The sequence below is a fragment of the Prinia subflava genome, chromosome 3 (assembly GCF_021018805.1).
Source record: "Prinia subflava isolate CZ2003 ecotype Zambia chromosome 3, Cam_Psub_1.2, whole genome shotgun sequence".
Classification (NCBI taxonomy): Eukaryota; Metazoa; Chordata; class Aves; order Passeriformes; family Cisticolidae; genus Prinia; species Prinia subflava.
This window is the reverse complement of record NC_086249.1, coordinates 17,744,136-17,767,681: the sequence shown is the minus strand read 5'-3', so window position 1 is coordinate 17,767,681 and position 23,546 is coordinate 17,744,136. Positions and strand designations below refer to the sequence as shown.

The 23,546-nt window shown below is 44.3% G+C and overlaps 1 protein-coding gene across 9 annotated transcripts in view; it reads right to left on the bottom strand.

Moving 5' to 3' along the window:
- CRACR2A (calcium release activated channel regulator 2A) overlaps positions 1-23,546 on the bottom strand; it is a 74,312-nt gene that overhangs the window by 30,191 nt on the left and 20,575 nt on the right. For all 9 annotated transcript variants that reach the window (XM_063394117.1, XM_063394112.1, XM_063394110.1 and 6 more), the window contains 4 exons: positions 19,953-20,043; positions 17,348-17,443; positions 12,099-12,286; positions 10,114-10,185 (listed from right to left, as the gene is read on the bottom strand). In XM_063394117.1, coding sequence (XP_063250187.1) covers positions 10,114-10,185; positions 12,099-12,286; positions 17,348-17,443; positions 19,953-20,043 — 447 coding nt within the window. The remainder of the gene's footprint in view (positions 1-10,113; positions 10,186-12,098; positions 12,287-17,347; positions 17,444-19,952; positions 20,044-23,546) is intronic.

Genomic DNA, 23,546 nt, shown 5'->3' with positions numbered 1-23,546 from the left:
CTAAGAATCGATCCCGTCCAACCCGAGATCCCCCATCCCTTGAATAAATTACTGAGCCAGTCCCCGTATTCTTGTTTGATGTCTCCTATCATGTTTTCCATTTGTTTGAGTGCCTCGCGAGTCCCCTTGGCCCTAGATGTCAAATTAAAGCAGCAGAGCCCCTCAAACTCCTCACACGAGTGACCGTGGAGGAGCAGGAGGTAATCGATGGCTGCACGATTCTGGAGGGTTGCCTGCCTCGTAATTTCCTCATCTTTCAGGAGGTTTGATAGGGCCCTAGAAGTCAAACGGGATTGCTTAGCTACCCAACATTCCAAATGGCCTAATTCTCCGAGGGTCTTAGCAATGGCGACCCACGGCGCAAATACTGTGATTGCGATGCCTTTAGATCTGCTCCAATGGATAATTTCCTCATCGCAATCGTCTGCCAATTTTTTGAGAGAGTAGTCTTCTCTCTTCTTTCTAGAGTGTGCCAATATATGTGCACCATTTGTAGAATTTTGTGTAACCCAATCCAAAATTTGTGATTTGTTGGGTGAAAACAATCCGAGGGTCCCAAAGGTGCACGGGCCTCCGGAGAGGTGAGAGGGGATACCTGCCCATGCGTGGTCTCCGCAAATCAAGAATGTTCCCCTAGGAAGCTGGCGGGGATGGGCAAAGACTTGGGCTGATTTTTGGGGAGGGATTGGAGGATAACTAAAGGACACAGCGTTGCACCAATGAGTATTAAAATGGGCTTTGGAGGAGACAAAATGACGGTGGTGACGCTGGACGTGGTCGTTGCGGATATGAAAACAAGATTCGGCTCTGGCGGAACCTAGAAGCTCCAGCTCCTGAGGCTCGTTTTCTAACTTTGGAAGACTTTTAATATAATTGTACCACGCGACGATGTAATGGGCATGCTTTAGGTTATGCTCCATTTTAGCAGCTTCTTGTCTAAGTTTTTGAGCATAACCTAGAAGCATCTTGGGCATCTCACGATCTTTAAATGGGATCCCCACGAGGCAGGATGCCATGGGATTCGCGGCACTCGCTTGGTTGAGACATATGTGGTCTTGGCCCAGTGATTTGGCCAAGACAGCCCAGACGTTCTGTTGCGGCTGGGGGACGAGCCACGCCTGGGCGATGGTCAGGAGACTGGCGAAGAGGACGGCTGAACTGATGGCAGTCTTGGCGCTCATGGTTGGACGGATCTAAACAGAAACTCAGAAAAACAAATCGTTACAAAGTGGGAAATCACAGAAAAAGGGGTCCTCCCAGCCTTCTGACTGCTCCTCCTCTTCCTCTGAGTCACTGGACTCACGCCTTCTGCGGCGGAGAGCCGCGGAGGCGACTTGAGGCTTTTCGTTTTCTCGGACTTTTGTTTTTCTTTCGATATAAGGCTTTACCCATCTGGAGGGTATCCACTTCGGCCCGGCATCAGTGGAGACGCAGGCGTACCCGCGCCCCCACGTCAAAAGCGTCAGTGGACCCTCCACTTTCCCTGTTTCGGGAAACCTTACGGTCACCGGCGGATGCTGCTCACTCAGGTCCCAGTCGCGGTTGCTATTGAAATGCCGCACAACGGGCGGATCTGGTTTTTCATAAGAACAATTTAGGAAATTTAACACATAAAGTGCCCTTGCCAATCTGATTGATGGAGTTTCAACCTTCAGGACTGGTCTTTGCTGTTGAAGGACCCGTTTGACGTTCTGATGGGTCCTTTCAACAATGGCCTGACCCGTGGGGGAGTGAGGGATGCCCGTTTTATGCTCAACTCCCCATTGCTGCAGGAAATCTGCAAGCTCCCTGGAAGTATACGCAGGGCCATTATCTGTTTTAATTTCCTTGGGGATGCCCATGAAAGAGAAGGCCTGAATGAGGTGTTGGATGACGTGGGAGGCCTTCTCCCCTGCGTGTGCGGAGGCATAGACTACACCTGAGAAGGTATCAACGGACACGTGCACGTACCGGAGCCTCCCGAACGCCGCCACATGGGTGACGTCGGTCTGCCAGATTTCACAACTTCCCAGCCCTCTGGGATTGACTCCGGCGTGCATGGTCGGCACGGAGTGGGATTGACACGATGGGCACGAAGCCACAATCGCCCTGGCCTGTTGCCGGGTGATACGAAATCGGCGGACCAGGGCTGGTGCATTCTGATGGAACAAAGCATGGCTGAGCTGTGCCTGTTGAAATATGTCAGGCAGTGGGGTCTTTGTCACAGGAGCAGCGAGAGCATCTGCTCTCCTGTTGCCCTCTGCAACAAACCCTGGCAAATCTGTGTGCGACCTTGTGTGCATCACGTAGAAGGGGTGCTCTCGGTGGGACACAAGCTTTATAAGCTTCGAGAGCTGCGCATAAAGCGCGTCGTTGGAAACCTGCTGTAATACTGCCTGATCAGCTCTGGACACTACCCCTGTAACATAGGCAGAGTCGGTAACTATGTTTAGCGGTCCGGGAAATCTCTCTAATGCCCTGACGACTGCGGCCAACTCAGCGACTTGAGGCGAACCCTCAACGATTTCAACATCACTGTCCCACTGCTGAGTTTCGGGATCCTCCCAGGTCATCACTGACCTGTGAGAAGCCCCGGACGCGTCTGTAAAAACGGTCAAGGCCTGGAGTGGTTTTGCACTTCGGACACTCCTCAATGCCAATTCAAAATTTCCATCCAGATTGAACAATTTGTGGGCCGGCCGATGAATTGAAATTTGGCCCGTAAAAGAGTCCAGAGCGAATTGTAGAGCTTCATTATTTTGAAGCAGAGTTTCCAACATGGGTTTGGTGATCTGGCCCGAGGATAATTTGATGGGGAGATGGATGCACTCAAAGTCACAACCGGCCAACTCGCAAAGGCGCGTACGTGCCTTGCGGATCAGCTCAGCCATGATTTCTTGTGGCCTCGTAAGTCTCTTGGGCCGGTGGTGGCTAAGAAAGACCCACTCTATGATCAGCAGTGGATCTCTCCCACCGTGGCCCTTGGTGTCATGCTGTGTGGTGTTCGAATCCCACTGAAAAATGACCCCAAAAAGATGCGGGAGCTTACCCAGCACCACGAACCGAAAGGGTAAGCCGGGGTCACATCTGTGCGCCTGGCGTGATGACAACGCCTGTTGTACCTTCTCCAGTGCTTTCCTTGCCTCCGCGGTGAGCGCCCTGGGAGAGCTAAGCTCATCTCCCCCCTTCAATAAATCGAAGAGGGGTGCTAGATCCTCCGTGGAGAGACCCAGCCAGGGCCTCACCCAATTCAACTCTCCGCAGAGTCGATGGACATCCGCAAGGGTCCGGACTGATGTCCGGATAGCCAATTTTTGGGGAACAATGGTCCGCCGTCCGATTTCCAGCCCCAGGTATTTCCAGGGTGGCATCCGCTGAATCTTCTCTGCTTGCAGCTCAAACCCTGCAGCAACTAACAAATCTGTTACGCGTGTGAGGACTCTATCCAGTTCGCTTGTTGTTGGGGCGCAAATGAGGATATCATCCATGTAATGGTGGATGATAACCTCCTCCGCGGCTGCGCGCACAGGACGCAGCAAGGAAGAGACGTACAGCTGGCACATCACCGGGGAGTTCTTCATACCTTGGGGAAGAGCCCTCCAGTGATACCTCTTCCTTGGGGCCGCTCGGTTGATGGTAGGCACCGAGAAGGCAAAACGCGGTGCGTCATCCGGATGTAAGGGAATTTGGAAGAAGCAATCCTTCAGATCAATAACTGCCAGATTCCAATTTCGGGGCAGCATGGCAGGGGATGGCATTCCTGGTTGGAGGGATCCCATGTCCTCTATAACGTTATTAATTTGTCGAAGGTCGTGAAGGAGGCGCCAGCGCCTTCCGTCACTCTTTCGAATGACGAAGACGGGCGAGTTCCAGGGGGAATTCGTTTCCACGATATTACCCTTCTGTAACTGCTCCTCCACGAGCTCCTCGAGCGCCTTTAATTTCTCCTTGGATAGCGGCCACTGGTCAACCCACACTGGATTATCCGTTTTCCAATTCAGTTTGAGGATTGGGCGCTCCTCAGTGACCGCTAGGCAAAAAACCTGAGGGGGGTCTGGGATACTAATTGTGACCCCCCATTGGGACATGAGCTCCCTACCAAGCAGGGGCCGTTCATATTTGCAAACGAAAGGGCGCGCATATGCCAATTGCCCTTTCGGCCCCGTGAATTTCACCATGCGCGCTGATCTCTTAGCCGATTGAAAACCCCCTACTCCGGAGATATTCGCCGGCGCGTCCTCCAAGGCCCAATGTGACGGCCACTCCCGGGTGGGAATGACCGTGACATCCGCTCCTGTGTCAAAAAGAAGACCTTTATTAACGGACTCATCCCCAATGGACATCGTACATCGTATTATAGGTTTTTCTTCTGTGATCCGATGCACTGCGTTGACTGAAAGTGGCCTTTCCTCAGGGTAAACCTGATACTGATCTGGCCTGGTGTGTGGAATTGCCTGGGCCACTATTTGTCCCTTTGGGTGGAAAGCTGGGGGATGAGTGGAACGCAGCCAGACATTGAGGAACCTGGGGTCACCCTTATAGGTCCCCGGGTATACCTCAATGTCTTGCGGAGTGTATTTACAGTCCCCAACAACAATGAACTTACCTTTCCTTTGAAAAGGCCAGTCCAGAAGGTCTTCGCAATCCACGCGAACTGGGTACCAGCTGGTATCTCTGAGGTGCGCACTGTGAGTGAGCCTCAACCTGTAAGGTTTACAAAATGGTGTTAACGTCAAGTCCGGGAAAGTTCCCTCCTGGGAAGGGTAAAGGAAATGCCAGTCCGAGATAGTTGTCTTGGTCCAGTGACCCCCAAAGGCGTTGACTGCCTTCTCTTCTGCACTGCCCACCCTGTTGGGGTCATCATGCCGGGTGGGCCCGCACTCCCCCCCTAGTTTTTTGAATTGTGTTCGGAGTCCTCCTGCTGCGGCCGAGGCTTTGCCAGCAAGTTATGCGGGCATTGGCTCACAAAATGCCCTTTTTCATGGCAGAGGTAGCACTCGACCCGTGCTCTGGCTGGGTTCGACGCTGCCAGCTTGCGAGCCTGTGGGCGACGAAGAGTCGCATCTTCCGCAGCATGCACCTGCCGAGTTCCCTGCTTGCTTGTGGTGGTCATATGTTGAAGCAGGAAAGGGACCTTTTGCTGGCAAACTTGCAGCATCACCTGTAGAGTCCGTGGGGGTTCTGGAGGGAGACTTAAAATCGCTTGTTTGCACACATTATTAGCATTAGCAAAAACAATCTCCTCCAAAATTCTCTTACGGGCGAGCCCGTCTGTTACTTGTATTTCTAAAGCCCTAGTCATCTTGTCCACGAAATCTACAAATGATTCTGTGTCCCCTTGCCTAATCTGGGTGAACGGCGGCAGGGGTGCACGAGGCTGCATCGTGAAAAAGGCTTTGCAGGCCAGGTCTCGCACCCTAGGCAAAACTGCTGGTGGAATGAGCAGTGCCTGAATTTGAGGGGACTCGAAGGAACCTTCTCCTCCCAGCAATTCAACAGTAAGGGGATTACCTCCCTCATCAATTGCTGGGAGTGGCAGGTGCGGCAGCTCTTCCCGCAGGGCTTGCCTAAATGCAGCAAGCCATAATTCAAATTCAGCCGGTGTCATCAGGCAAGAAAATAATTGCTTTAAGTCTGCAGGAAGGGTTGTCGCAGCTGCTAGGTCTGCCTGAAGGAGGCCGCGGAAGTACGGGCTCTCTCTCCCAAACTCTTTGTGTGCCTTACATAAATCTCGAATTATAGTTTGTGAAAATGGCTGCCAATTCGGTTTAGGGTCGCCACCCCCGCGAGCCCTTCGGTAGGTGACAGGTGCAGCTGAGAGATGCACTTCCTGGTTTCCATCGCTGTTGTCTTCCGGTTCCCTACCGTGGGAACCGGAAGAGGCAGCGTGGGAACTACCATTCCAAGATGGCCTCCTTCCGGGGTGGGGAGAAGTGCCTGGCTCCGCCCCTAGGGCGGGCCAGGGGGCAGGAGTGGGAGGAGTGTCAGCGTGGGAAAAGGGAGGGACCGAAGGCGGGGTTTGGGCGGCCACAAAGGGAGGAGACATCGGGTATGTGGGAGGAGCCATGGGTGGAGCAAGGGAGGGAACAGAGGGGGCGGGTGTGGGAGGGACCAAGGGGTAAAATGGGTTGGGCAGATAAAAGGGGTTGGGCGGGTATGAAGGGGTTGGGTCAAGGAAGGGATTGGATTTCGGGGGAGGGGGACGCGGGGGAGGGGTAGGAGAACGGCGCGAACGGGCGCCATCTTGTGTGTCGCCGGCGCCATCTTGTGGCTCCTGTGACGCAGCAAGATTAAATCTAACTTTTGGTCGATAACTTGGGGAGACAGGGGAAGGGCTGCGTCCCCGGGCCGCTTGTCCAGGGCGACCCGAGGATTCCTCAGCAGTCCGGACAAGACTGCTGAGGCTGGGGGACCGGGAGTTCTGGCGAGAGCCTGGGCTGGCAGACCTAGGGTCTGCGGCTCTCCTCAGAATTCCCTTCCGAGGAACACGGGGATTGGGAGAAGGGGAACGGGAAACTGGGGCGGGCGGTCGCGTCGGCTTTTCATGCAGGGGAGAGCTGTTAGCGATCGTTTTAAATTTGACAATCAAAAACATAAAATCTTGGGGACATTTATCCGAATTGGCCGCCTTTTTTTCGATCGCCTCCCAGTAACGGGGGTTCCTCACAAGCTCCTCAGACGTGTTACTGAACTGCACGGAAAGCCACCGCACCAGCCTTTTTAACGAACCGCGGGAGAACTGAACCTTGTTCTCCTCCAAAACTCTAACAAGAACATAATAAACTCCTTTCTGGGTGGTCGAAAGCGAGGCACCCATCTCGCCGGTGTTGAAAAACCACCCTCACCCAAGACCGGACTAACTAAATCTCAAACAGAAAACCGTAACTGCCGCAACTTAAAAACCGGGCAACTCTGCACTCGCTAAAGCCACCGATCCTCCCGGCGCGCGGCACACGCAACGTCCCCAAAAACCCGACTCTCCCCCAGCTCCGAGCCTCCCTCGAGAGCTGGCAGGAGCACTCGAACGAAACAAACCCGAACGAAAAGAACTAAAAACCGCCTGGGCACGACCAAACCGGGAGCGAAAACGAAAGCGTTAACCCCCCGGTCCTGCGCAGACTTCTCCTCGGAGCCCTCCCCCGTGGCTTGGAGAGGGGGTCCTGATCGCGTGCCCCCGACGGAGGGTACTTACCTGCGGTCTTGGGGAACCCTCAGCGCACAGAAGACTTCGCCGGGAGTGCTGCCGACGAAGCTGCCTCCTGGATCTGCGAGGAGCGCTCCTCCGAAGAGGCTGCTCGACTCGCAGCGGTGGGACCGCCCTGGATCTGAAACTCTTCGGTGCTCGCGCCTGGTGCAAGCACCGCCAATCCTTCCGGGGACCACAAAGAGGGAAGACAAGAGCCTCCACGGAAACTCAAGGCTTCTCCTCAGGGTCCCATCTGGGGTGCCAGCCACCTGTCGCGGTGCCGCTACTAAGCCCCTTGGCTTCACCCCGAGCCAGCCCAGGCACCGGAGCAAGCGGAATCCGAGCCGCCCCTCAGCGGAACGAAGGGGTCAGCCCTGTGGGTTCTTGACCCTGGGAGAGACCTGAACGGCAGTAGGATAACTGAAGCGACGCGCTAAGAGCGAGAAAGGAGGATCCAGCCAGCCAGAGAAACCACAACTTTAATCCAACATAGCACTGTCCAGACCGAAGTGGAACCAGGCTGAACTGGAACTGGATTCCGAACAAAGAAATGCACCAGCTTATATGCTTTCGGGGTAGGGGAGGAGAAATGGGAGTCCCTCTTTGCGGCAACCAATGGAACCTTGACACTTGGGAGATAAGGGGAAGGGTTGCAAGCCTTGAACCAGTTAGGGGATAGGGGAGGGATAACACAGTGGCGGGAAGAGGGGAAAAGGTAACATGTGACCAAGGGGAACTTATGAATTTCAATTAAGGGGGGGTGTACAGAACATACAACATTGTGCAGAACATACAATATAGGACCCACCAGCCTTTCATCTTTTCCACATATCTAAATCCTTCCTACTTGGTAAACCACCCATATATCTTTCAACCTCTCTCTGCCTCAAAACCCTCTTTCCTATATCCTTCTTTCAGCACCCTCTCCTTCTTCCTTAAGTCTCTCTCTTTAAATCCTCTCCCTCGTCTGTCCTTCTTTTCCTTGTCACAGTCCTTCACTGCACCTGCTTGTTCCTGCTTACACTGTCCCAACTTTCTTTGTGGAGTCCAACTGAGGTTTAACATACTGAAATGGGGAAAGTCCAACCATCCACACCACCACACCTGGCCACAGCAGAGGCTGAGCAGCCAGAGTGAGTAAAAAAGCCTCTGTTGCAAGATGTTTTATCTATGTCCCCAAAACTGGCAGCAGGCAAGATCACAGAGTGGCCTATGGAAAAAACACTGCAAAATAAAAGCCTTTCCTCAATCCCGTAAATTTTTAGGCAACTTCAAAAGGAGGCCTCCTGAAGGAGATGCAGCCAATGAATGCCTAGAGGCAGGTGCAACCTGCAGCCCATGCTGACTGACCACTGAGCAAACAAGACCCAACACTGCTGCACATTAAAAGAGGGCTACAGTTGTCTGAACACAGCTCCAAACTTTGAAGTCTATCAATAAAGGAATGTTAGCTATGTGCATTTTGGTATCATTTTACAAATATTTTGGGGAAATAATCTTCATTTTGGCTAAACTCCCAGCACTTGAGAAGCAACAGAGCCTTTCAGCAAGCTCCTGCAGCCAGGCTTCTACCTCAGAATCAGCTTAGAACTGTTCAGTGCTGTTCTGTTTTACATTTGACTTTTGGAAGGGAGAGTGTCCAACAATACTGAATTGTCAAAACAAAGCACATCTTTCAGGTGTTCTGCCCTCTACTCTATGAAAGAACTGAGCATACAAAAGTATTTTGTAACAATTTTTACTATTTTTGTGTCATTTATCTTGTGGCAGTTGACCTTGACTGGCTGCCAGATGTACACCCAGCCACCCTCTCACTCTCCTTCCTCACCACAACAAGGGAAGATAATAACATGGAAAAGCTTGTGGGCCGAGATACAGACAAGAAGGTTACTTACCAGCTACCCACTACAGACGAAACAGACTCAATTGTAGGATGATCAGAAATAGAGACAAAACTAAAATCACCTCCACAATCCCCTTTCTTCTCAGGCTCAACTTCACTCCTACACCCTCAGCTCTTTTGTTGGAAAAGAGACAGGGCAACTGAGAGGCGTTTTTAGAAGATTTTATTCTATTATTAATCTCGTAGAAGAGTGAGACACAAGAGATGTAAAACTCGATGCCATTCTATCAGAAGCCAAGCTATTTCTTGTTTACAATACCTTGTAAATGCTCAATTTCTCTCTCAACAATGTCTTCTCTATTCCATAGCGCAAGTCAGCACACTTATCTCAAAATTTACATACAAATGTACAAGCCTGAGCTTTCAGTCAGGCTTTAAGAAGCCCCTACAAATCCATTTCTTAAACTCTTCTACCTCGTTACCAATCCTGACTGGCACAAGGGGATAGGGAATAGTGGAGTTGGTGGTCAGTCCATAACAGCTTCTCTCTGCAGCTCCTCCCTCCTCACACTGTTTTCTTGCTCCAATGTGAGTTCCCTCACACAGGTTACAGTCCTTCACAAACTCCCAGCACAGGTCCTTCCCATGGGGATTAGTCCTTTAGGGATGGACTGCTAAAACCTGGATCCCCCATGGACGCCACAATTCCTGCCAGAAAACCTTCCCCTGCCTAGGCTCCTCTCTGCCGGAGACTGCTCTTGTGTGGACTGCACAGGCTACAAGGGACTCTGCTCCAGAGGTGCCTGCAGCACCTTCTACCCCTCCTTCTTCCCAGACCTTGGTGTTTGAAGGGCTCTCTCATTCAATTCTTTCTCTCTTCTCTCCCAACTGCTGTGCTGTTTTCCACCTTTCTTACTGAGGCACATTGGGGCTGGGGGGCTCCACTCTGCCCTGTGCTGTGTCCACTGTCACGGGGCAGCCCTGGCTCCTCCCCACTGTCAACACCTTGACACCTACACTCACTACATATCCCAACATCATTTCATCCTTTAAGGGACCTCTTTAGAACTATATAAGAAGTTTTTGAATGGAAGACCTACATTACCTTAAAAAATCCAGCTGCTTCAAAAGTCCTGACTTCTCTCTCTGTAAGGTTTCTGTCACCCGGTACACCTCCCTGCAAAAAAAAAAAAACAAAATAAAATTGTTTTAACCATGGTAAGAACACTGCTAAAATGTTTCCCCTTAGGGGTATCTACATTTCAGACCTCATCTTCTTCAAACTTGCAAATTCTATTCTGCATGAATGGTTAATATTTTAAAGAAGTTTATTCTGTATAAGGCCCACATCAGTACAAGTTAGCAGAGGAAGGAGTAGAGGTTCTTTCTTTCAAAAAATATTGCTTTTTAATTTCTTCATCCAGAGAGTTTAATATATGTTGATACTGGCACTTGGAGCAATCAGAAAAGATACACTGCTGAAATACTTCTCATTCATGGCCACTAAAAAACAGGTGACATTCTATCCAAAATTAGAGCTTATCCTGCTGCAGGAACCATATGTCAGGCTCACACATCTACAATCCCTACAATCTCTTTCCAATTCCTGACACTTATGCAGCCATTTTAACATCATTTACTTTGATTCAACACGATTTGGTGTCTGGCTTGAAGTGTTTATTTTGCCTTTCAGTGAAGCCTCAAGTTCTTCCTGTGCACTTTCTGAACATTACACCTGCTTCAACAGCTCAGGTCTTACCAGACTGATACAGATGTTTAAAGCAACACTGCAGGTGCAGTTGAGTAGGGCTGAGCTCTAATTCCATAAACCACTATTGAATCCACAGTGCTTTGTAAGTGCAGTAGTATTATTCAGCAGTCTGACCACTGGGCAGATTTCCTTTGTAGCTTTTAAATCATATCATTCCATAGTCTTTGCTCTGGATCTGAAAAGAGAGGCCTCAAAGAGGAAACAAACCACCTTGAGGAGGAGTATTTCTACTGTCTACTTCTGAAACATACATCAAACATGCAAACCTAAAAATTCTAATCACAGTGGTCACTCTTTAACACTACTTTATCAACAAAGTTCATTATTTATACCCTCAAGAAAAATTAAAGAAGTAATAACTAAGTAGAGCTTGGCACAAAGCTTAAGAGAAAAAGAACATGACATTTGAACTAATGTTCTGCTCTATTTTGTCAAACAGCAACAGCTCTGAATTATATAGTTCACTGCTGCAGTGGCTAGGTCCATCTGTCATTCATGTCCTCTCCATTGGCAATGAGAGGCTTCTACAGATCCCTGACCATTTTCTTTAAAATGCACTTCAGTGAACATTTCTGCCAATTACAGCTTCAGGGCAGTGATTCTCCTGCTTTGTGGAGAAGGCTGGAGCTAGACAGGTAGTCTGATCTGTCACAGGTCATTTTCATCCCTCAAAATACGACCTGTAAATATTTCTTCTTAAGTTGTTTTGAGGGATTTTTGTTGTTGTTGTTGTTGTTGTTGTGGGTTTGGGGTTTTTTTTTTTGTAATTCAGAGTCAGAATCTGAAATCTTCAACATTTGAACTGGAAACCCCAAAATTATGGTTCTGAATTATCATAAGGCCTTGTGGGAATTGGGATAAGCTAAGTTTTATCTTGCTGGGCTTACTAGGCTTACTTTTGATGAAGGAAAAAAAGAAGATCCTAGGTATCCCACAGTCAGAGTGCATTCTGAGAAGCAAGTTTCAGACTCAGCTTTGAGGAGGATGAAGCATCATGTGCCACAGCTGTAAGGCATTTCCATAAGAAATTCTGTTGGTATTTCAAAACTAAGACATTACATGGATTTTTAATTCCAAATACCCTCAGCCAATGGCAGTGGGGAGAACACTGACATTTTGAACACGTAGCAAAAGATTCCATAGATGCCAGATATGGATTTGAATGCTGAATTACCTGAGGGAAAGCATCTAGAATTAAACTCAGCTTTGCAGGTGGTTTCTGCTTATGACACAAGCTCAAATCATGGGACTGGGTATCCTGAGGAGGCTCACTGGCACACCAAGCAAGTGCACTAGAACTGCTGCAGCTGGACACTTACATTTCCTTCTCCTCATGGAGCCTTGATGCCTCCTCCTGAAGCACCTGTAGCTGTTGTTGAGCCAGGCTTAGTTCATGGGATGTTCTCTCCAGGTCTCTAAGCAGCTCCTGGTTAGTCAGCTTCAGCTTGGTGTTCTCTACTTTGGTTTCCTCTTTGCCACTGAGGAGTTGTGTACACTGATGCTCTAACTGGGGTGGAAGAAAAGAGAGCAGAAAGCATTACAGCTGACTGAGGCATCTGGCTTTTGAGGCTTTTAATTTGGGTCTTAGAGGTTAGCTGAGCAGGGAGCTGTTTCTATCAAAGCCAAAAACTGAATAAAACACATACGGTGCTCTTCCACTGCTCTTTGTACAGACATAATTATGTTACACAAGAACAAAGCCATTCCATTCTATGGCTGAATTTCTTCCAGTTCAAAAACACACCAGTACAAACCATAAAAAAGGTGCTACAGAGCAGATTAGCAGCATTAAGCTGATATTCACAACTGCTATTTTAGACCATTTTCCACAAAGGCCAGGCCTACACAGAGTGATTCAGAGTTCTACCTAAAAACTGGTAGATTTAAATATGACAGCTGATAAACCCTCCCATCCCCAGCAATGTGAACAAGCAGTGACCTTTTTGCCACCTCAGACGGATCTGTCAAGAAGTGTGAACTGGAGCCTTTTTATTCAGTTTTATAGTCCCTCTCCAATGTACATCAAAGGAAAGATACCACTTCCCTGTAAAACAAGTAACAGCAGATGATAGTGGTTTCTGGTACATAAAGAAGTTCTACCTGCTTCTCCCTGGCTAACTAAACAAATTTAGACAACAGAGCAAAAGTTTATATTAGAGAAGCCATTGCTGACCTTAGAATACTGAAGTTTTATTTTGGGTTTTTTTCTGTATTCATTTTAAGGGATGTAAAATATACTAGGAGCATTACATTTCAATCTTCCAGATCTGAGACATAACAGTGTTAGAACTCTGATTTTGCCCATCCCAACAAGCAGAGCTCACCCAACCAAAATCTCTCCTCACCCAGCTCTTCCAGACAGTTCCTACCCTAGAACAGTGTTGTTATTGTAGCCTTGGTTTTGAATGAGGCCCAGGTTAAAAATAAAAGCAGAAAATACTTTCCAGCCTGGACTGTGAGAAGTCAGGAACAAGTGTAGAGTGGGAGCACTTAAGCAGCAGCAGCAGCTTCATGTATTTGCTGAACTGTAGCCTCAGCAGGCTCACATTTCACATGGAACACTGGCTGGGCATCAGATTACTGCTGGACAAGGTTGGTTTACATGGACAGATCCTGTCAGTTCTGAATATTGCTTCCACTCCTCAACAGAATGAAGTTACCCATCCTAAGAAAAAGACTTAGAATTCTCAGTAAGTTCTAAGAAAATTTTAAGTAAAGGACATAGAATTCTAAGTAAAAGACTTAAAAGCTGCTTCAGGTACTTAAGACTCAGCCAGAGGAGTGGCTTTGGGAAAAGCAAGAAGTGATCACACAAAGATGAACTTGAAAAAAATCTTAGAAGCAACAATCTGCAGACAGAAACCCCACTTAGAGAATAATATGGCCATCTGAAAACTTACACAGAGACTGTTCTGGAAATGTAACTGCAATGGTAGCCAACATCAGCTTCCAGAATCATCTATACTGATGTTAGAAATACTTGCTTTAAATCCTGGTGCTCACTCTTGTCAGAAAAATGATAATATAATGTCTAAAACTCAGAATACAACAGGAGGAGAAAGGATTGTTTCATAGCAATACAAAGCTCCCTTCTTCCACTGTACCCATACAATCCTTGGAGAAATGCAAACCACTACCTTTAAAGAATTTATCTAAACAACTCCCAGTACAGAGAAATAACTCATCGGGTGAATGCTCAGCTGGTAATAGAATGACAGAATAGATCCTGTAGGTTCCAGCTGCTTATTAGAGCTGCAAATTGGCTCCTGTGTTCATCTGGTAGATGGAAACTGATGGGGAAAAGACTCATGGTCCATAGATATGTTTAAGAAAATCCAAGTAGCAGAGAGAATAAACCCATTTCTATAGGTCAAGCACAGATACGGTAGTTGATAGTGCATATTCTCTTTTTTTGACAAAAAATGAGAGGGAAATCAAGTTTAAGTTGAATAAATAACTGGGATTATCCAATGTAAATGAGCTGTTGCTGAAGTGATTTTTTTGGTGTCCCTGAAAGACAAACACATTGAGCACTCTCCATGCAATCCCTTGTTCTCAGCTTAGCATCCTTTCTGTAGTTTTCGTATTTTTTCTCCCTATTTATTTCAGTACCATGTGAAAGATGAAACATTTATACAGTGCCATAAGGCAGTTATAAGCACTTGAGTCCTACTGATCCATGTTTTCATGCTTCTCATTCCCAATCCCAAGATCATGCTCTTCAGCAGCTGTCATCAGCACAGAACCCCTCGTTTTATGTGAGAAGTCCAGTAACTCCCCTGCATTTCACCTGCTTTCTTCCCCTCACACAGTCATTGCCCTAGAGGTTACACTGGATATCCTCTGTCCCCAGTGCCTCCTCCTGAGATGTTCCAGCTCACATCCCTTGAGGAACGATGCCAGCCAGACAACCCTCATAAGGGAGAATCCCTCTGGCTATGTCAGAGGAAACAACTCTGAGCTCATCTGGTTTGAAAGCTCCCTTTCACATTTTTGTTAATGATTTCCATGACAGAAATAATTACATTGTATTTTAAATTAAAAAAAAAACCAACAACCAAACAAACAAAAACCCCCACCAAAAAAAAACCCAAAAAAAACCCAAAAACAAAACCAAAAAAAATACAAAAAACAAACAAAAACAAAACAAAACAAAACAAAACAAAACAAAACAAAAAAAAAAAAAAAAAAAAAACCAAAAAAAAAAAAAAAACAAACCAAAACAAAAAAAACCACAAACCCCACAACACCAACAACACAACCAAAAAAAAACCTATTAATGAAGTTTGGAAAAAAGCATTTGTGTTGCTCCCAAGAGATTCTCTCATACAACCAAGCACAGAAGTCATAAGTAAATCAAGCTACCCTTACTGTCTGCAAGAAGAGATTGATTTAATTATCAAAGTATATTTCCATGCCAGAAGAAGAGACAAAAGTGAAAGAGATCTCTGGATAAGGAAAACGTTAGACACCCCACCTGGGTACCTCAGTGAATGAAAAGCAATACCAGAAAATGAATGGGGACACAGTATTATAAAAATGGATCTGAGTAAAGATGAGAGTCACTTTCAGAGAATATAATTCAAAATCAGAAAAAAATGCGTAGAAAACAGTGCCTCTAACTACACTGAGTAAGGCACTCAAATAAATGGGCTAGGTTGGTATACCAGAAAAAAAACCCTCATCAAATACTGCATATCAGATTCACAATCAGCTGGTTGAATGACAAAAGTTTCAGTTGTCATCAATCATCTGAATGAAATTATGTCACTCATCTCATCATTAGAAACAGTGAATTCCACTCATCCAACACAACTTCCTTTCCATAAAACCAAAATGGGATCTTCATACACCGTAAAGAGTTTAATCTTTATGGTGTATGAAGATCCTGTCTTTCAAAAGCACCCTTGTTGTGATTCATGAAAATTCATAATGGAGAGAGGAAATGAGAAATATTATAAATTACAAACTAAAAGAAAAAACAAAACAAAACACAAAACCATAGTAATACTATTAATAATAAACAATGTAGTGAATAAAAATGGAAAACATAAAACTAGATTAAAAAATAATACTAATAAAAATAGCATAGACATTGTTTTATGTTCTCCAAGATAGGCAATAGTAGACAATGGCAATGTAGACAACAATCATAAGATAAGACTTCCTGGTATTGTTGCCTATATTGATTGATTATACCAGGCTTAAAATTGAATGAAAGCCTTTGAATAGCTTCTGTGGGTTTTATACCAAATTTATAAAGCACATACTTGAAAGAAACACAAGAAGAGTTTTTTACAGAATTACTGGTTGACAACCAAGATTTAAACAGAGCTTTAAACCAAAAAAACCCAAAAAACCCACAAAAACCCCAAAGGAAAATATTAAATATAATCATTAAAAAATTAGAATAAGTAATTTCTTATACTTTTGCAGTTAGTTTCAGATGAAAAATGCCTGATCTGTGTGCCCCCACAGATATCTTCAAAGCACAGATTATTCCACTATAGTGCTGCACTGTGGTAAAGAGCCTGCATAAAACCACAAGGTTAAATAACATCACACAGTTTATTTCTGCTGTGGAATAAGCTGTGGGATAGACTTTTAGTTCAGTCCTGTATCCTTCTCAGCTAAACTTCACAGAATCACAGAGTACCAGGTTGGAAGGGGACCTCAAGGTTCCTCTGTTCCAAACTTTTTGGACAAAACTCGAATTTAGCCAAGATGACCCAGCATCCTGCCCAGCCAAATATTAATGAACAATGTTGGGGAATCCACCACTTCCCCAGGAATTTATTGCAACGGCTGATGCTTCTCATTGTGAAAGACTTTCTTCTTTTTGTCCACATATTCATGCTCTACAGAGGGAATTGTGTTTACAGCATTCCATTCAAGCCCCTTAAATTTCAGTGCTACCTCCTTTCCCTATTGCTAGTCTTCCCTGCAATGACCTTGGAGCCACTTTACAGCAAGTTCCCAGCTCCTTCAAGCAGGCCATGCATTTTAGAAGTAAAACACATCAGGTTTTAATATGGGAACTTGACAAGCTGTTACCAATGTAAGGGAAACACGCACTGCTATAAAACTGTTATCACTGAGATATATCAGGAGCAAGTTGTTCAGGAGGGAGCATTTCAAGTTCAGAGTGCTGAATCAGTCCAAAACAAGTAAATGAGTGGCTGGTACAGGCTTTGAGCAGAGGTGTGCACTAAAAGAGCCAAATCATTGTTCTCTGCTCTTGAGCTGTCTATGCGTTAAGCCAGTTCCTAGAACACTGAAGGCAGTGGAATTATGCTATATTTTCATAAAAATTACCCTAATACCTGAGGAGAATATCCAAAGAATTATTTTATTTTCCATTTTGCAACATAAAAGGAAAATTACTTTAGAAACAGAGGTTAACATTTTTCCTAAGCGCACAACATAAAAACAACAGAGGGTCACAAATTGGCAGAACCACATCACACTAACTTGCAGTTTTTGGACCTAAAATAGTACCTAAAGAAAATCATATCAGCAATTAAGAGATATCTATTTTTTTTTAACTCCAAAGCATAACAGCCAGTACCCTTTTCTGTTTCTGAATCAACTGTTCCAGTTCTTGTTCTTTTGACAGCAGCTTGCTCTCCAGCTCTTGACTGTGGGACTGAAACCTCTCTGTGTCCTGCAAAATTCCAAGAGGAAATGGATTAACAGCACAATTGCATCACAGGAGGAGAAATAACGAATCAGGGATGAAGTTTTCCACAGTGAATATAACAAGACACAGGTAGCACTCAGTTTAGGGATGGTACCACTCAGGAACCTCCAAACTGCTGTAGTCCAGCAGCTTCCATGACTGTGGTTGCTGCAGAATGTGCTGATTGCACATGAGTAGGTATCGAGCCTAGCAAGTGGAGGCAGACATGTCAGGCAGGAGGCTGAGGGGCTTAGCCAGTCTAAATCAATACAGGCAGAATGAATCCTCTTCCCTTCCAGCCACAGCAACTCAGGTGGATGTGAAAGGAACAATGCCATGCTTCAAACCTGTCACTAACAAGAATTCTTCACAGATGTTCCACTGGTCTAAACAAGCTAACTGGGGCTTCAAGGGCTTCTGCCTTTCACTTAGCAATTCTATTAACCTGTCCACTATCAAAGTATCCTGCAGTCACTGGGAACTCCCAGTCACATTTGGGATTACTCCTGACACTCCTCAGCTGAGAAAAAATTGTCAGCCCTCTCCTGAGTAAAATCAGGTTCCAGCAGTTCGTATCAGCTGAGAATCTGTCCTGTTTCTCCAAAAAAAGGCTTCTACTCTCTAAGATTCCCAGAAAAACGCCTCTAAACAAAAATAAAAATTCCCTCAAGAAGGCAGTGGTTCTTACAAGAGTTTTCCTTTAAGCAATACAAGTAATGGGGTAATCAAATGCATGATAACTGGCTCTTTCTGGGGAAAAATATATATGCCAGTGAAAAAACAGACTAACTGCCCCTTTTGTGTAACATTCAGTCAGCAGGGTATTAAGTATTGTAAATAGCTACAATTTGTACTTATTTGCATCTTACCAATTTCTTTAAATGTATTCTTTAAGAGCTGCTCTTCATTCAAGCCACAATAATTTCCCCTTTTATATGGCATCAATGCATCTCTCCAGGCTGTAAAGTCTTTGTACGACTTTGCATTCGAGAAAGAATTTAACAGTCAGATCTCCCCAGATCTCAAATTAGTCATGCAAAGAAACAATACTTCATGAGTGTCTGGCAGCCCTTAGTGTGACTGCTGACTAAACTGTAAATAGCTTGAGTGGGAAGCTTTCATGAAAAAGACTAAAAGAAATGGCTTAGCCTCAAACATACAACTAATTAGGAGATCCAACAATCATTGCTTATGGAAAAGTCTTTGTTGTTTGGGGGTTTTCAGTACTATTTCAGATGTTGGTTATTAAGAGCACATAAACCATTTTTTCCACAAAACTGCTGTCAGGCAAAGTTGCAAATGCTTTTTATCCTTCAGCTGACATACAAACTTAATTTAAAGGTTTCATCTCATCCACCACTAAAAACTGCTCTCAGCTTGGAATGGCAAAAAACTTGAAAATTTGAGTCAGGTTCACTACCCTGTAAGGCAAATGAAAAGAATGATTCTTTAGACTGCTGATAAAGGCACATTTTTTTTCTTTTTCTTTTTTATTTTGTTTGGCAGAAAACAAAAAATACTTGATACATTTGCATCACAAAAGGACACTTTAGATATATTTGATTATATTGTCTAGATATATTTATATATACTTAATTGAGAATGGAGGCAAAAACCTCTATTTTGGCAACAATTTCTATCACGTAGTGCTGAAACCCTGTATTTGTTTCATGTATAAGACTGATGCCAAGACAACAAAAAGGGATGAGCCTTTTTGAGTGCCCCAGGCCACGCAGAGCAGCTGTGGAACTTCCAATATTTTACTACTCAAAACTTAACTGGCCAAATTCCTGAGTATCCTGATCTAGGTTGGAATTAAGGCATTACCTTCCCACCTACATGATGCTAAGATGACTCTTTCCTGGAGCATACTGGAAGTTCTTGTTAGCTTCCTTGTTTTACAAGAAAAAGCAGGACAGAAAAATCCAAAGGAAAGACTGCGGGCACAGTAGAGGAGATTTAAAGATGACTTCCCAAGAAAAAGGAATTCATCTTCAGGTGTTCTGGAAGTACCATGGCAGTGACAAAAGATTCTGCCCCGTGCTTATTTTGCAAATAACCTGTGGTTGTTCCACAAATTACCATCATTCAATTCATCTCTTGTTGTTATCCCCTCCCAAGAAGCAGAGACTGCAGAAGTCAACACAATTGGTGCTGCTCTGAACAACCTCACAGAGTGTTTTTCCTGATTGTGACCAGAAGTTGGACCTAGAGTAGCACCAATAACACAATGTTGGTAGTTTCACTGGCTTTCAAAACCATGCCAGCCACCAAGCACCAGACATCACAGCTCCTTCCTCCAACAAGTCGCTCAGCTTGGAGCTCCAGAGACTAAATTTTGAGGCTGCAGCACAAAAGTAGCTGTGAGGTAAAAGATGTTTTTACTTCCTCTGTTATGAAACACATTTTGTGGGCTTTAATTTCACACCCAGACGAGATTAAAACGACTGAAAGGGGCAGCAGAATCCATGGCCACTATAACAGAGATACTCACTTTCAAGAGAAACTGCTCTTTCTCCTTTTTGATTTGCTGTTCCATTTCCTCATAGAGATGTTGAATTTCTTCATCATAAGCAGCAATTTTCCTAATAAGAGTTAAAAATACACTGAGTAGGTCTTTGTAGCATTAGTTCAAGTCACGGCCCACATTACCAGCTAAGCTCCACATCTCTGCCTTAACACAAAACTCCAAAGAATATTTTGGTGTCAAGGAAATAGAAATTTTTGTGCAGCAAAGCTCACAGATTTATTTTTATTATTATTTTTCTAGGGGAAGTAAGGCTTCAATAGCTCAAGAGCTAATATAAAGCTGATGTTCCCATATAAAGCAGCTGTTCATTATGCAATTTTAATAACGACTAGATCTTAGGTATAAGGAAGAGAGTTTCCTAATGACAATACCAAGCTATCAGAGCCTAAATTTGACAGTTAAAACTATTCTCACAGCAACCTCCTTTTTCTTACTCTTGGACTGCACTGTTGCCCATTCAAGTGTACTGAATGAGGTACTTGTATCTAAAACACATTAGCTAGAACAGAATTCTTGAAAGACATTCTTGAAAGCAACCTTACTCCCTGTCTAGCTGCTTTGCTGAAACAAATTTGAAAAGCCCAGACGAGGAACAGAAATAAATATGCTCTGTACAAATGTATGCAACTGTAGGAAAAAAAACCCCTACAAAGTTCACTTTTTTCCAGTGAATTCCAATATTAATTGCAATGCATTATATTGCAATAGTCCAGAATATTGCAATTAATATCACTGCAGTTTGATCCATAAAGGATTACATGGAGCAAATGCTTTAGCTTGGACAGAAAAAATTTAACTGTTGACAGGGAATAAGATATCTGCCTTGTTCTGCTACTATTCTAGTCTATGCTCATTAATGCAGACACTGGAAAGCAAAAATCTCTTTGTATCAAACTCAGGGGACATCCCAGAAAAAATTTTGATAGAGATTATTAGGACCTTTATCTGACTGTACTGTATATTCCCCCTATTCTTCCTGTCATAGCTGCTCCTTGACAATCTGCATAATGCATCTGTTAAAATAAAATACAGAATCTTCGAGGGCATTCACATCAGCAAGAGCAAAACAAGGAACACACAGTAGAAAAAAAATTATTTTGTATCTACCTTTTTTTTTTAACCTAATGCTGTTCATATTCTATGTTTTCCCTTACTGAAGGCCTGGTTCTCTTCTTATTTAAAACAAAGCCAATTTTAAAGAAAATTCACAAGCTTTACCTAATCTAAGAAGAGTCAGTAAAACCAGAAACAAGTCTGTCTTTCCCCCTTTCAACAGCAGAACACCTGACACTGCCAGTTTGCTTTTTTGGTGACAGGTAAAAAAATGTGAGACATTCTCCCAGAATTTACAGAAGCATTAAGCAATTGTCAAGCCACAAGAATTAGAAGAAAACAATGGCTGTCACTGAGACTTTTGCAAATTCTGACTAAGTGAGAAAACCAGGCCCCAAAAGGGCTTCCACCATGTGACTTCACCATTTCAAATAGAGAGTGCCGGAAAATCCGGAAGCCCTTTTTGCTGCCTTACTCCCTTTAAACTGTAAAGATGGGTCATGTTCTGAGCTCAAATTATTTTCTTGAAACTAAGAAAACGCTAATTTCTTCAATTAGCACTCATCAATGGAATCAAATTACACAAATTTATAGAGAAATAACAACTACTTAGAAAGGCATGGCAGAGATGCTAAGATCATGCACCTACTTTATTAGTATTAATGTCACTTTGACCAGGGCTAGACTGACTACTGAAAAGCCCTGCAACTTTGCAGAGGCAGAACACATTGCACAGCAGTCAGTGTTTCCATGGGAATCATAAAGATTTTCTGGGCTTCTGTGTGTCAGGGAGAATAACTTCAGTCCTGTGTTTTAGCTTGCTGATTTAGGCATTTCTTTCCTCTTATGTGGAAAGAAATTATATTTCTTATATTTCTATCCTCTTCTCTTTGGAAGCAAAGGATATGGTAGTACCATGAGGACTACATCCTGAAGGCACTCCTGAATCTAGGAATCTTTTCAGTTGGTCTGGCACATATGCACATGCCATTTCTGCAGGCTGAATACTCTCCAAGCATTTAATCCATGGATTTCCATTCCTATCTCTGATGAAATTGAACAGAAGGGGAAAGTAATATCCCCTCGTTACCAAAAGTCTAACAGTTATAAGTAAAATAATTAACAAGCAGAAGAAAAATAATCCAATACATTAGCTGGCAAATATTTCCTACATATATTCAGGAGAAAAAAAAAGGAGCCCATAAGGATATCTCATTGTTATGTGACAAATGCGACATGATTTTCTATTCCTTTAGTCTACTCCTTCATGTTTTACTTAACATGTAATTTCATAATTTCAGCCATATTTGATAACGTGGACTCTCTTTTTAGTAACACTGTGGAATAAACAGGTGAAGATGAAAGCAGATGACATTTAACATGAGTTCATTAAGTTCAGATGGGAAAATTAGGACCAACACACTTAGAAGGGTTTAATTTCTGCCCATTCATGTAGCTGCAATGTGAATTGTTTTGATTTCACAACTGCTGTCTGTGTAGCTTGTCATAATGGTTCTTTCTCCTTAAAAAAGACAGTGATTTGTGCACGGTATGAACTAATCTCCTGAGATGCTGATTCTCCTCTTCTTCCACAAATATGGATTCTGACACTATCCCAGGCTAAGCCCAGTGAGAAGGCAGTTCTTCCTTCCCTTCCCTTTTACCCTTTTGTTTATCTTGCCTGTTTAGAACTCATTTGAAACACAGTCTACATTTTTATTAGGTTTGTCCTTCAAATGCAAAGCACAGCAGCCGGCAGAGCTAATGGCAGTTGAAGATTTTATCTGCTAGTAGAAGAAAAAAGGTCTTTCTCATCTCTTTTAGGCTTACTTCCTATCAGTCTTATTAAAAGGCCCTTGGTTCTACTGCCAGGGATTTGAAGAATAACAAGGTCTGTCATATTCCACTCCAGCCTTTGCCTCCTCATTCAAGAGATATGACCTTTTAAATATAGCTCTCTCAGAATAGCTATTCTATTCCTTTAACCACTGAGTTGCCATTCCCTGCACTTTTCCTTATCCCACTACATTCTTCCCGTGTTGCAGAGACCAGAACTTTCCACAGAGCACTCAGAACATGGGTGCACTAAGAGCCCATGTAGTGGCAAAAACATGCTTTGCCATGTGCTCAGTAGCCTCCCTGGTAGTGCCCAGCAGTTTACTGGGCTCTTTTGGCTGATTTTGGGAAGCTCCCTGCAATGCCCCCATGGGCTTTCTCTGGAATTGTAATTGCCCATCACATAAGAATGATTTTATTTTCTCTTCCTAATGTTCATCTCCGCTTTTTTGGGGTGCTTAATACATCACCTTATTATTTGAAAAAGCCACTACTGCTATGTTTCAGAAGCCATCTAATTTTAAACTAGCACTCAAAATGAAACACAAACACCAAAAATCAAGAAGAACCGACCTACCCTGGCAAATAAATATTGTACCCACAAAACTGCATTTGGTTTAGATTCAAAATCCCTTTTTTGTTTGTGTTTGTTGTTGTTGTTTTGTTTTG